Source organism: Phaenicophaeus curvirostris, chromosome 10 (genome assembly GCF_032191515.1).
Source record: "Phaenicophaeus curvirostris isolate KB17595 chromosome 10, BPBGC_Pcur_1.0, whole genome shotgun sequence".
Lineage (NCBI taxonomy): Eukaryota > Metazoa > Chordata > Aves > Cuculiformes > Cuculidae > Phaenicophaeus > Phaenicophaeus curvirostris.
In genome coordinates, this window is record NC_091401.1 from 7,571,621 (window position 1) to 7,585,815 (window position 14,195).

Below are 14,195 nucleotides of genomic sequence, written 5' to 3' on the forward strand. Positions count from 1 at the left end.
CACCTGGGCCCCTGCTGGCTCATGTTCAGTCACTGTCAACCAACACCCCCAGGTCCCTCTCCTCCAGGCAGCTTTCTAGACAGACTTCTCCTAGTCTGTAGCACTGCACAGCCTTGTTGTGCCCCAAGTGCAGGACCTGGCATTTGGCCTTGTTAAAGGCCAAAGATCATCGAGTCCAACCATTCCTATCAATCACTAACCCATGGCCCTCAGCGCCTCGCCCACCTGTCCCTTAAACCCCTCCAGGGAAGGTGACTCAACCCCCTCCCTGGGCAGCTGTTGCCCGTGCCCAGCATCTCTTTCCACGAGGTGTTTTTCCCCGAGGCGCGGTGGTTGGGTTTGTGCTCTGCTGGGGCCGCACACTGAGCCCCCAACCCACTCCAAACGGTTCTGCAGCTGGGAAGGTACAAACGCCCCGAAGCAGATATTTTGATTTAATTTTTTAATGAGTTGCATCGATGCTAGTCAAGCGGAGTTGTCGTGGCGCCTGGTGAACACCGGCCAGGGCAGATGCGGTGCCAGCAGGCGCTCGGCATGTACAGAAGCAGCGAGCGGGAGGTCAGGCAGAACCAGACGTCTCTCGGTGTTGAGGGAAAAGCCTCAGGAGGAGAAGACAAGGGAGCAGCCCCCTCTTTTTCTGCCTGCTTGGCGGTACTCTCAGAGCTAACCCCTTGGGAGTGCAGGACCAGCCTCGCTTGAGGCAGGTCCCAGGCAGGCACCGGGGGTGGGGGTCATGCCAAATTTCTGGACATTCCTAGACAAAGGGCCAAGTCTGATGTCTAGTGAGGAGGTTTGCTGGCTTAGCGGTGACATACACCTACAGGCCTGCACCAGAAAACATGAAAGACTCCCAGTTTCAGTTGTCGGGCTGCAGGATTGACTCCCCCGCCCAGCGTGTTGGTGTTGCTGCTGGGAAGGCAGTGCCCACAATGTGCCTCAGACTCTGTAGACTCCTAACAGACCCAGAAGTGTCAAGTGGGAAACAAATCCGGGGGCACATGATGAAATGTTTTCCCCGAGGACTAATACTTTCACATCACGTCTCGTACCCTTTTGCATCCACACACTGGAGGACTCGCAGCAACAGCAGAGCTTCATGTCTGCATTTCAGGGTTTCTTTTCTTCACCCATAAGCTTTCAGTCAGTCAGTTACTCTAAGAATGTCAGAGTGAGATGGAAAAGGGTGGAGAGCGACAGAGGGAACAACAGCAAGGAGTAACTCAAGGCTGGCAAACTACCATTAGTGAAAGGATTATTACATTTCTCTGTTACATAGAGAAATTCTAATGGATAATAAAGAAAGCAAAAAAGTTCAGTGCTGGTTTGGCGCTGTGTCATTGCATGCCAGGAGTTACATCTCAGCAGGGCAGTTAAGTTGATCCGTGGACATCATTTTATCTGTGTCAATCTTGTAGGACTTGAGAACACTCTTCAGGTGCTCCACAGTTTCTGGGTGCATCTCAGGAGCTCTTGATAAAATCCAGGCGTAGTCAACGTGGAAGAGCCAGAGGATGTTAGTGCAGGAGTAAACCAGTGAGTAATTTTCATAGTCGGTGGAGATGACCCAGTACGGGGCAGAAGGCATGACTAGGAGAAAGAAGAGCACCGTGAACACCATGGGTAACCAACTCTGAACTTCTTTGCAACACTAGAGCCACAGCTCCCAGTGCTGCTCCTCAGCCACATAATTGCGATCGGTAAAGGGAACTGAAATTTATAAAAGCCTGTTAGGACTCCTTGTTTTCTCCAGAGGGACTCAAGAAAGCCATAAAGCACAGACTAGGAAGGTCTTGCTGGAAAGTTAATACTAGGACCTGAACAGCTCATCTAGGCCTCTGAAAGCCAGCCCAGCTCAAACCCACGTGAGGGTGCTTGCTGGTGGGAAGGAGCTGTAGGCCTTGGGAGCCGACAGCAGTGATCTGAGGAGCACAAACCACCACCGCTTCCCTCCCCACCATTCCCTACCCACTGCCCCAGGGTGCCCTGCCTCATGGACCCAGCTGGAGCCCAGGTCCTGGGAATCACCGTGGCCGAGTCCATTGCACCATCACCAGCACCCAGACAATATTCTGTTCCCCATCAGGCTGATGAGGGACAGCTGCTCCAGCTTCAAACCATCAGGCAGAAAGCAGGGATGGCTCCAGCAGGCAGGCTGAAGTGCCCTGGAATTTATTTCCAAGGCACTTATGAGTGCCAGGTGCTCTTCTCTGGGTGAGGATGGTTAGGGTTGCACACTCTGCAGTCAAAATAGCTGCAGGCAATGCCTTAGCAGTGCATAGTTAAGTCTTGCTGTTCATAAACAATAATTGTATCTCATTTCCAAGTATCACTGCTCCACCCATTTCTACAAATAACCCCTGTGTGTGAAAGCTATGAAACAGCCGAGGAAAAGGTGTGAGGGAGCAGAATAAAAAGGCAGCCAAGGGGACACTTATGTTCTCTTTCCGAGTGTTGCTAAGGACAAAGGAAAGCACCGTGCAACGTGAACAAAACGTGCTACGCCGCAGCAGGCCCCTGTCGTGTGTTACTTTAGAAGGGAATAAAAAGCAAACAAACCCATATTATTAATGGTTATTAAAAGGCACTTGTAAACAGAGTCAGAGTGGTCTAGTAGCTATACCGCTGTGTTCAGGAAAACAAGTCTATTCCTGGCTCTTGCAGCAGCTGTGGGACTGCCCTCCTCACCTTCCCCACTCCCTCTCCCCATCTCTAACACAACCTGGAGGAAGTAATGCTACCAATCTTTACTGCTTTGAGATCAGCTGGTGCAGAGTGGTCTCCCACCGTTACAGCTGTTGCTGTAACTAGAGTATAAAGATCACCAGATCACTGCCTGCTGGTCACGTTGTCCTAACCTTTCACCATTACCCCATTGTGAAGTTACCAGGCAAGTTTCCCTCTTGCTTTGCTAATTTTGTACTGATGACACGGCAGTGGTGCCTCCTGCGTGCAGGCGCTGCTCTCCCGTGATGCCTGGACCACAGCACACACTGACTTCCCAGCCACACACTTACACCAGTTAAAGCGGACGCCCATCTTGGCTGGCTCCTTTACATCCATGTGCATGATTTCTCCTTCAATTTCATTGACTTTGCCACTGGAACTAAGAGGAGAATGACAAGATGAGAAATAAAATCAAGTGAGTTTGAAATCACAGGGGGTTTTGTTTCCACTAAATCAGTCCTCCTGAATGCATCCACCTGCCAAGAAGCAACTGAAACACACCAGCTAACCACAGTGGCCCCGCAGGAACAGCTCGCCCCTAGGGACAGTCTCAGCAGTGCCCAGGGCACACCAGGTCCCGAGCCAGGCACAGAGGGGCAAATGCTGTCCCCAGTTAAACCACTCCAGCACCTCAGGGTGCCTCTCTCCCAGTGCCGTGGGGATGGTGACAGAGAAGAGGGAGAGGAATACCCCTGCACAGGGTAGGACAATCCCAGCACTGATCTTGCATGTGCCACAGAGCAGATCAACTCCTGCTAATTGTGGAAAATGTGTTCACATCTGTTTAATCCCCTTTCTTCCAGGTCATGGCACATTCCTCCACAGACAAATTACCCATCCCTGCTTGGTGAGTCAGGGTTTGTGTTGCTGGTGGTTTGGAGCATTGCCCCACTGGCAGCAAGCCCCGCAATTCGAGCTGCCCATCTTACAATTGCATTTTTCTCCAGATGCCTCAAGACCTGAACGCTGCCTGTGAGGCAGGAAAGTTTCACATTTGCCTGTGAAAAAGAAACACCCAAAGAGGCAGCAGCAGAGGTCAAGGGGATGATGCTGAAGTCATATACAGTGCACACCAGATCCAAAAATATTCCTAATATTTCAGGGTCCTGAGCTGCTGCAGTGGTGATGCCAATGGTCAGATTCATCTCCTGCAGATTAATGCAGGTGCAAATAAATGTCCAGCTGTTTGCCAAGAGCTGCCCTAGCAGTTGAGCTGCAGAGACAGCGCTGGGTGGTCAGTGAGTGACATGGACGCAGGTCTCTGCCAGACACAAGGGATGTGTTGCTGCGTTGTTGTTATTGTGAGCCAGAACAAAGTCCGCAGGCCATGCCAGGGAGTGCAGGGGACAGTGCTGCATTCGCCGCTCGCTCCTTCTCATTCATTCAGCCAGTCAGAACAGCACCCAGCGACAGCCGGGGCTGGTGATGGAAACAGATGAGTAAATATCTGCATCGGTCCTTGCAAAAAGCCAGGAGGGCTCTGAACAATTGTACACTATCAAGAATAATAAAGGGAACAACCAGTGCATTCATTTTGCTCACTGATTTAAATGGGCAACATCCACTGATCCCCTTACACAGCAGTTACTACCAGTGCAAGGTAAATGCTCCAGGAAAAGGGTGACAAATATTTGCTGCAGTTAAAAATGACCTGTGTGCTTCACCTTCCCTGTTCTTTTTCAACATGTCCCTTCTCTGGAGCAGAGAGGAGCACAGAGCACCTGTCAAAACACAGGAGCCCAAGTTGGTGGCTGGCATCCCATAACCAGCCCTGTAACCCCCTCATAGGACGGGTCCCAGGGAATCCAACTTCTCAGACATCTCTGGGAATCAGAGACCACTCACGGGGAGACCTGCACTATTTCACACCACAATAACTACGTGCATTTGTTCTGTTTTCTTACTATTCACCTTGAACAACAAGATCGATACCTGGTGAGCCCCAGGGAAGCACCAGCAGAAACCAGAGACCTACATCTCTACTGTAACAGCAGCGAAGCCTGTTATCCCAGCAGAGTTATTGTAAACACAGGACGCCTTCCTCAGCACCTCTAAACCCAGAAATAAGCAATTTGGAGAAAAACGACCACCCAGAACAGCAAGAGAGGTGACGAGAGTGCTATAGTGAGGATGCAAACACTTACAGCAGCTCCTTGTTGATCACCTTGAACTTCCCATTCTCCCTCAGCGAGTAGTTTGCCTGGATGCATCTTCCTTTCTCAAAACTTGATGGCAGCTTCTCTATCTCATACCATTTTCCCAAATACTAAGGAAAGAAAGTCCAGAGAGAAGCTTTTAGCACCGGAGGGCTAAGGCAGAGCATCCCGTCTCATTTGCTGGCATGGTTCCACCTGCTCAGTTCATCCAGACCCCCATCTCTGAGGCATAGGAGGCTGTGGGGGTCAGCAGGGCTGCAGACCCATACTGGCAGCTCTAGCACAAGGCATTAAGACCAGACCTGCTGAACCCCCTGCCCACACCCAGGCAGTTTGCTGTTGCTCCCATTCCCCCTTAGCCTAACTCTCTACCTGCTGTCGCATTTAGAGAAAGCTCTTCATACCTTGTTGATATCGAAGTCTTCTTGGACTGATGGATCTGGGCACGGTCCCATGTGAAACATCTGGCCTTTCCCAACGCCGAGGAGGCCAAGCAGGACTGAGAACCTCACTGCTATACCCAGCATGGCTGTGCCGGGATGCAGGTGGAAAATGGACCTGGGGAGGAGGAAAAGAGCTGAGCTGAGGCCTCCCTGGAGCAGAAATTTGCATGAAATACAGCAAGGAAGACTGGAGGTCTGAAACAGGGCACCTTGAGGGCACAGCAAGGAGATAAGGATCATGAGAAGAGCACAGAGGGACAGTGCAAGGTAAGTCCCTGGCCCAAACCAGGTTCAAGCCTGCCTGTGCTCAGGGTGTGCCCAGCAACTCTGCAGGAAATGAGGCAGTGCCCGGTGAAAGCACTTGTACCCATCACTCGCACCTGACAACTAGCAAGATGCAGGGGTGGCAAATGCCCAAGGACACTCAGGACCATTGTCATTTGTGCAAAGCTGAGGCAAGGGGAAAATGCAGAGATGTTTGCTATAAAATGCTGGAGCAGAAGGAACGTGCCCCAGAGCCGGGGCAGAGCCAGGGCCCTGGGGCACAGAAGTGAGCGTGTACACCACAGCAGATGCCCGCTGGGTGAGTGGGACATCCCCACATATGCCAGGGATGCCTGGCCCTGCAAGACAGGTGTGGGGACAGCACACTGTGTCTTCATGTATTGGGATGGACACAGCACTGCAGGGTGAGGAAGTTGGTGGAGACCCAAATAAAATATGAATTAACTTCCCAAAAGACATGCTGTGAGGAGGGAGAAGACACAGCACAGCCCTGTGCCCCACAGGCATGATGTGACACCCTCTCTGCTACAGGGTCCCCAGTGGCAGAGCAGGCAGGAGCTGTGCTGCTCAGCCCCAAGCAGCCCCTGGAGCCAGGATGCTGCCAATGTGCTTCGGGCTCTGCTGGGCCAAATTGGCACCTACAGACCCCGCAGCAGGAGGCTGCTCTGCTTCCTTGGCCAGAAACTCCTCCCCAAGGGCAGCACTAGCATTTTCCCCTAGTGTAAAGGAAAAGCCCAGTGTGTCCCCTGCTGCAGAGCACAGGCCCCCGCTACGACCAGAAACGCAGCTCCCATTTTGTATCTCTTAGTTCAGAAACATACCTTGGCTGGTGAGGTGGAGTGATGCTCTGCGGAGGACCAGGGCTGAAGGAAACAGCTCTGTGGTGAGCTCTGCTCCTCATTGTTTTATAGGCGTGCTGGGATCATCATTATTCAGCATTAGCAAAAGCCACTCCCTGGTCCTCGACGTGTTTTGTTTTTTTGGCAGGGCAGTCAGCTGCTTTAGATCTGCAGCTGGTACGAAGCTGGAGATGGGCTGAAACTTGGCTGCTCACCCAGGCAAACAAGGGCATCCCACATGTCTGTGCATCTCTCCACAGCTGCAGAGCTCTCTGTGCTCCAGCCGCCAACAAAAGCCTCGGACCCTGGTGCAAACAGCAGGGGAAGGGGAGAAGTGCTGCAGCCTTGAGAGGGGCTGAGGACAGCAGCAGCTCCCAACCCGCTCCCTCTGGCCCAGCAGCAACCTTGCTGTGCTCCTGGGGGGTGTGCAGCCTCCTGTGCCAGGGACCACTCGAGCCCTGGAGACCCTCCAGGCCACAGCAATGTCCTCGTCCCCATCACAATCACTCACAGGAGTACCTGGGGAGGATTAAGTAGCAGAAGGTATCTCAGGCTCCTCTCGGGAGCTGCAAGAACTCTCAGCAATTTTTCCTCTAGACTTTTAAATCTCACTGCAAGGAGAGATACCTGGGCAATCAGTTCTGTGCTGACCTGGCAGTTTTTCCAACAAGTGCCCAGCAAATGACTTTGACAGCAGAGCAGCCATCTGTGAAGGCAGCCAGTCCCAAGAGTTATGCAAGGAGAGCGGAATAACAGACAGGATGCTCTCTGTGTTTAATTACATTTTCTTTTAATCCAATCTCCACTGAGACTTTCTCTCTAGGTGTGTTTTTACATGCTGCACTGCATGCCTTACTCACACAAGTGTGCACACGCATCTAGAGTCCCTGGATGCCTAAATGCCGTTCCGAGAGCCCCTAATAGCTTTCCCCCATCCCTTACCAGGCTTATGTTGCTGAGGTGTGCCTGGTGGACTTGGAAGAGTTAGGTTTATGGTTGGACTCCATGAGCTTACAGGTCTTTTCCAAACTGCACGATTCTGCGATTCTGTGAAACAGCCACAGCCGAGGTGTCCCCAGGCTTCGATGGCTGTCACAGCTGAGTGTGGCTCATCCAACACAGACTCTTCAGTGCCAGCTGGGGTGAAGAGCTTATGGGGAGTACCCGCTCCATGGTCCTGCTGGCAGGACTTGGCATGGGGCAGAGAAACACACAGGGGTTGTTTCTGCCTGCACCCAGTGGTCTGGCGGCCACTACGTGTGTGTCCCTGATGGGGTTGCTCTGACTCCCCATGTCAAAGTTAGAGGAGTCCTGCAGATCCTCTGCAAGTCCCATGTTCATCTGCATATCTTGTGACACAAATGGATTAGAAACCAGAAAAACCTTGGACAGACACCCTGATCTGAGCAGTACAAGTGCTGCCATGCCATAGTGCACTGCAGATCTGGGATCCCACACACAGCAAACCAGCAAGCTCAGTTTTTCTCCTGAGCTTGGCTCCTGCCTTGGCTGCAAGGCACTGCAGAACAGCCAGTCTTGGCCACAGCAGAGCATTTGGGTTTGAGGGCAAGCACATGGAGGTGCATCTGTGCACGTATCCACATCTGCACATGGAGCATTCTCCTGCAGGATGAGGTGAGGACTCCTTGGCGATGAGGGCACCATTTGCCCTTGGATTGAGCAGCTCTGCTGGAACCTTTCACCCTCCTGTGGCCCATGCTCTCTCTGACCTCCAGGCACTACCCAGCACCCAAGGGCTGTCCTGCTGTCCTGGAACTGCTAGCGCTGTGCCCACGTGGCCAGGCACTGCAGTTTTGGCCCCCAGTACGCTGTGGCTAAGGTCACACCAGAGCAACAAGGCATTCACCCAGACATGCTCCATGACACCTGCGGCATGAATATGCAGTCACCTGGGACATGGCCAGGAAGTGGTAAGGGGCTAGGAGCCACCAAGAGCTGACACTTCCTGAGCCCCAGTAAGAGTGGGGACAGCACGTGGGGTGGGCTTTTGTGTAGCCACTAGCTCCCTTGCAGTCAGCAACATCATCGGTGGAAGCAAACCTGTGTCTTGGTAAGAGACACAGGGGTCCCACCTCCAGATGAAGGCAGCACCTGCTGAAGATACGGGGCTGCAGTGCACGGACCCCTGCTTCTCGCTCCTCTGCTTGCCTGCTGCCAACCAAGGGGCATCCCGTAGTGCCGAGGGAGCACAGATCTTGGAGCACAGATGATGGGAGCTGACAGTTGAGCTTGCTGCTGGCTGCTGGGACCCGTCTCCGTGCATGTGCTGGCTGCGCCTTCCCCAGGGGCACATTTCTGGGCTCTGTCTGACCACAGCAGGAAGCACTCGGGTATCGGCTGCTCTTGTGTTGGATTGGAGCAGGCTTGGGCTTCTGCAGATGAGTCCCTGCTCAGGCCACCAGGCAAGGACATGTTCAGTGCCCACCCTGTCCCCAGTACTGCCAGGATCCTCCTGTCACCCCACCTTCAGCACTCACTTGCACCACCTGCCAGCAGAGAGCAGAGCCCTGCTCCATGTCCCACTTGTCATTAACCTGGACCAGGACCCTGCCCTGAGCCCATCCACCTTCAGTGAACACCAGAGCAAGGATTCAGGGAAAAGCATAACCTTGTAATTGCACCTAATTGTGGGGTGGGGAGAAGTCATCTCCACCTGGTAAGCAGTTCGTGCCCTAGAGCGAAGGAGGGGAGGCACATCAAAGGGCAGGAAGCTGGAGCAGGGGTGGGAGGACAGGAAGGAGGAGATCTGGGGTGGGGGAAACCAGGGCAAAGAGGGGGCACCAGACACGCTCTGAATGCTTCACGCAAGAATGAAGCCTCCCCCACATTTCTGGGTGATGAGCTAACTGCAAGGCAGGCGTTCAGGGCGCGTGCACAGCACGTGGGGTGAAACGGGGCAGGGGTTGGAGGACACAGCAGTGGGTGAGGATGGGTGGGTGGGCGGCGTGTGCACACGGGGAGGCAGAAGTGGGTGCGAAGCGAACACGAGGTGAGGTGGCACAAGCTACGCAGCACGGCTGGAGTGGGCAGGTGAGGCGGCGCTGCATGTGGAGCACAGACAAGGCGTGCACGGGGTGAGGCAGCGCTGGGCACCATTGTGTCAAGCAGAACCATGTTTGGGGCCTGTACGGATGAGCCACATCAGCTGGGATTTTCTCATGTTACCCAGTTGTCTGTTGCAAAGATGAGGTCCAAGGGAGAGGAGGCAACAACAGTGAGTTCTGCTAGCAAAGAAAACCCCTTGATAGAATAAGTTGAAGCTGCAGGAAAAACTCAGCCAGAGGGCTGGGGCAGGGCAGCACCACGCTGCCCGCAAGGCTCTGCCCGCAGGTAACCTGGCTTAGTGCAGAAGTGAGATTGTCCCATTGCACACACCAGGTCACCATGAAATCAGCTCCTGGCTCCCCAGGGAAAGGCTGTATTACCATGCTGTGTCCCCTAGCTGGGATTTCAGCAGCAACAGAGAAGCCTCCAGCAGCTTTGCACATGCCATGGGATAGGAAAGCAGCCAGAGTGACACCTTCACCTCAACTCTGTGATGAGATCTGGTCTAAGCCTTGACATCACTTAGGACAGCCTAGAAACTGCCCAGGCTCTCACGTTGGCAAATCCTGTGATGGAGACACTGCAGAGACCAGGAGTGTCAGGCATACCCTTTGCTTATAGGACAACACCACCTCCAGTCTCGGGAGCCGCTAGTCCAGGGCTCCCTGCCTGTCCCCGTAGGGAAGATTTAATCTCCAGATGGTGTCTGAGCAACCCAAACACAGGGGCTGGGGCACTGCCATGGTCATGGCAATTTGCACTACTTTGCACGAGTAGTTTTTGCCTTCAGGCCTGCTGCCTTTGAAGCCCTTGTGCTGCAGCCTCCCTGGGGGACGCCCTGTGGATGTGCCCAGGGGAGCTGTGGCTGCCCCATCCCTGGAGGTGTTCAAGGCCAGGTTGGATGGGGCCTTGAGCAGCCTGATCCAGTGGGAGGCGTCCCTGCACATGGCAGCAGGTTGGAATTACGTGATCTTTATGGTCTCTTCCAACTCAAACCATTCTATGAGTCTAGGATCCTATGATTCTATGATCTGCAGTGCTGGGGCATCATATCCCGGGACCAAGGAAACTCTGGGAATCCTGAGATTCCTGCCACAGAGATGATGTTGTTTGTATTAATAGCTCTTCCTGACTCAAGAGATGCCTTCTCTTTCTCTGTCTTTTCTCCTTCAAGTTAATTTTTGTCATTTTTCTCCCTTCTTTAAAGGAAATGGGACTTTGGGCTGGCCAGGCAAGTGGAGACGTATATAGAAACAGAAATGAACTTGCAGGAGACAAGACAGAGGAAGGGAAGGCAGGTGGGAATTTTCCTCTGTTTCTAGGAGTGGCAGAAAGTACTTTGAAATCAGTTAATGCAAAATGGTGTGAAATTTCAAAGTATGTTATGACCTAAAGGGAACAGACAGACTCTGGAAGCGTGAACTGGCCTCTGGAAAATGGGAACTCGGCCCAAGGCAAGTGCACTAAAGATGTGATCCCTGTATATACAATCAGTGAGTACCTCTCCACCCTGGAAATTATCCAATTGTGTATTCAAAACACAAGAAACCAAAGGAAGAGATTTAAGAAGTGGGAAAACTAAAAAAGATATTATTACTTAAGGCACAACCCTGTTGTGCAGGACCAGCACTGGTTCTGCTGTGCTCCAGGGAAGGCTGCCTAACCTGCTTGGCACGGCTGCCAATGTCCAAGTTCCTGGAAAGAGAAGCAAGAGGTATCACTACTTTTCTGAAAGTGAAAAAACAAAACAGGCCAAAGCAAAACAAAGCCAAAGATGTACAAAAGAAACAGCAGGCAAGTCTCCACAGACAGAACTACACTGCAGAACTGGAGCTGAACCAGCGACAAAGCTTTGGCCTGGAGGCATCTCACCCTTGTGGATGTGCTCACCATAAAAACAGAATTCAAGCAGTGTATTTAGTCCTGGCTTTTCAGTATGTCCCAAAAATACCCTGCACCGTGGTCAGCCTTACACTGCTAAAGTGAATGTTTCTTTTTATTTATTGTGCTGCTGGGACACCACAGCACACGCTGGGGACTGGGCTGGGCAGGCGCTGAGAAGAGCAAGGAAGAGCGCAGTGGGAGAAGGCAGAGTAGGATTTCTCCAGGGATGTGGGAGCAGATCCCACAGTCCCGTACCAAACTCTCACAGCCTTGGCAGTGACCGCTGGCTGCTGCTCCCCCTCACACAGGTGCACCTGCACCCTGCTGAGCCAAGCCCAAACAGGCACCCCGGTGCTTGCTGCCGTGCTCTACATCTCACTTCTCAGACGATAGCTCCCATATTCTCCCATGGATTCATTATGCTTTCTGCTGGACTCCTGAAGTGGCCCCCATACTGAAACATGTTTTAAAAGCTTTAAAGAATGTCATCAAACATGAGTTGGAGAGCGCCTTTTGCAAGGGGACTTTCTGTTCTCCTGGAGAAGGCACAGTGGTCTGCTCACCGCATTCCCAGATCTGTCCAAGAGATGCTGAAGTAAGGCTCTTTAAAGCCCACAGCCCTATTTTCTGCAGCTAAAACATATTTCAGCACCTTAGCTCAGGAGTGCATTAATACAGTTAAACTACTGTATTTTCTATGACCCATATACAACCTACATCTTCCTTGCAACATAGGGTTGCAACACATGCTCCACTCACGGAAAGAGAGAACAGATTCTAGTGTGTTAAAAAATCCAATTATTAACTCTTCTGCAAATTATGCATTCCCAAGCTATGCAGGGAGCCCTTCAGCAGGGATGCAGGAAGCACTTTGGAGCCACCTTCAAGCCAGCAACTTGCATCAGCTACCAGGAGCACAGGAATCATGCACGGAGTTCGGGAGTGGCCTCTAACCCTGAGATATCCCCCATCCCTATGCTGCAAGGCTGTTTTATACATGCTCCAGGAAGATCTGGATCTCAGGGAGGTGCTTGGGCCCTGATTGACTTCTCCAGCAGCCAGCACAGTGTCTCCAAAACCCATCTCTGAGCACTCAATCTCACAGCACAGGTCAGAGGAGAATTCTAAGAATTCCTTTACTGAAAGAGCAAGTCATATTCCTCCACACAGGCAGACACTGGCATATGTGTTTGGCTTTGCCCATGAATAGCTGCACAGAGGCCACCAAGCCCCAGCACACATGCCTTGCATTGAAACACAGGCCTAAGTGTTTGCTAGACTGGAGTTTACATTGTACTGAAAATAAATAACATAAATTCACTGATCAATGCTCCGATTTCGTTTCAATGTATGGTTACAGTCTGAAACAGCACAGAGTTACCATTCATTGCAAGTTTCATTCAAACAAGTTAGGAGATTTTAGGAATTATTAGTTTAGGCAGTGTTGAAAAAGCTTTTATCTGTGCTGCACCCCGGGGATACTAACCAGGCGTGTATTTCAGTGTGGAGAGAGTTGGGGCAGAACTATGGATGCTTTATGCAATTGATTTGCATTTTTTTTTTTTGAAAACTGATGCTACACTTGACATTCCCAGGCATAATTATTCTTGCAAAATGGTTGTTTCATATGGAAGAGAGCAAAAGCTTCTTTCACCAGGACAGATGGACAGGAGTGTAGGAACTTTCTTGGGAAGCAAGGGGGCAGCCTTGGGTGTTTCTGAGTTTGGAAGAGCGAGCGCACAGACAGAGCTGGAAGCCAGCTCCCGGCCCCTGCCCCTGCCCCTGCCTGCTGGCAGGAGAGCTGTCTGAACCAGGAGCAGGACCTGGCTGTGCCGAGAGCCACGCCTGCCCTGCTCCAGTTAGTGCCACAGGTGGGCAGAGGTGTTCCCAAAGCTTGAGGGAACCAGGAATCTCACAGGTGACTCAGGAGGTGGAAAAGTGCCAGCAGATGTGCTCCAGGGGATACATAGTCTCTGGGACTTGCTTGTCCATAAAGGTGTGCGGCAACAGGGTATGTGCAGAGAGGGGATGAGGTTGGCGCGTAGTATTGGGGCTAAGAATATATGAGGAAGATGGGGAGGAGAGACACTTCTTGTGTGTGCATGTCATGCACCAGCACCGTCCCCACACCAGTGCTAGCCCTGAGAAAACTCAGTGCTGGACCATTGGTTGGGACAGACAGACCACTGCAGCCACCGAAATACCCCATCTTGCAGCTCATCTAAGCCACCTCTTGCCACAGGTCCAAGCCACTGCACTCTTGCCCTTTCTGAAGAAGGCTACTGCCACCTCAAAGTCTTTCCCTAATGATCAGGCAGATTTTCTGCAGGCACTTTCCCAATACCAAAGTGCACCTCGTCTGTACTGGAGCCCTTGATCCCCATCTTCTTCTCTGGAGAGCTGCAGGGGTTAGTACCTGCACGAGTGTTCAGGCACTGCTTTTTCTGTGAGAAGAGGAGCTGTGGCCATACCCCAGACACCCACTGGATGTCTCCAGTGGGACGCAGGGACTGCCGTGCCTCTCCCTGCAGTAGGTGGAGTTCCCGGTGCTCAGCAAGGTGCACTCCTCTCTGAACTCCCTGCTCCCTCCTTAGTCATGCTTCCAGGAGCAACAGTTGCAACTCATTAGTTGTGGAAAGGGAAGGTTCTTCGTGCTGTTCTGAATGCTTCAACACCCTAGAGCAGGCAGAACTCAGGAAAGAGATGCAAGGACACGCAGTGCTGGCAGCCTGCTTAATGATTGCCACAGTAACCCTGGTTAAAGTTCCATCACGAAAATGACTTCTCCAGCACTTGAC

The 14,195-nt window shown here is 52.2% G+C and overlaps 2 protein-coding genes across 6 annotated transcripts in view; both read right to left on the reverse strand.

Moving 5' to 3' along the window:
• The window catches only part of ACAP2 (ArfGAP with coiled-coil, ankyrin repeat and PH domains 2), a 190,530-nt gene that overhangs the window by 84,496 nt on the left and 91,839 nt on the right, over positions 1 to 14,195 (reverse strand). The gene's annotated exons all lie outside the window — the stretch shown is intronic.
• On the reverse strand, positions 455 to 6,713 carry APOD (apolipoprotein D). Its single transcript, XM_069865396.1, has 5 exons — positions 6,430 to 6,713; positions 5,285 to 5,438; positions 4,869 to 4,990; positions 3,015 to 3,103; positions 455 to 1,587 (listed from the first exon to the last, which is right to left on the reverse strand). The coding sequence occupies exons 1-5, from the start codon at positions 6,507 to 6,509 to the stop codon at positions 1,352 to 1,354; spliced, it is 681 nt and encodes a 226-aa protein (XP_069721497.1). The 5' UTR covers positions 6,510 to 6,713; the 3' UTR covers positions 455 to 1,351.

Excerpts from the sequence above, each read along its gene's own strand:
- APOD (XM_069865396.1), bottom strand. The coding sequence starts at position 6,509 with ATGAGGAGCAGAGCTCACCACAGAGCTGTTTCCTTCAGCCCTGGTCCT. Across the intron at positions 3,104-4,868 it reads GTGATCAACAAGGAGCTGCT|TTCCAGTGGCAAAGTCAATG; the intron begins GTAAGTGTTTGC and ends TTCTCCTCTTAG. Across the intron at positions 1,588-3,014 it reads GGGCGTCCGCTTTAACTGGT|TCATGCCTTCTGCCCCGTAC; the intron begins GTAAGTGTGTGG and ends TCTTTCTCCTAG.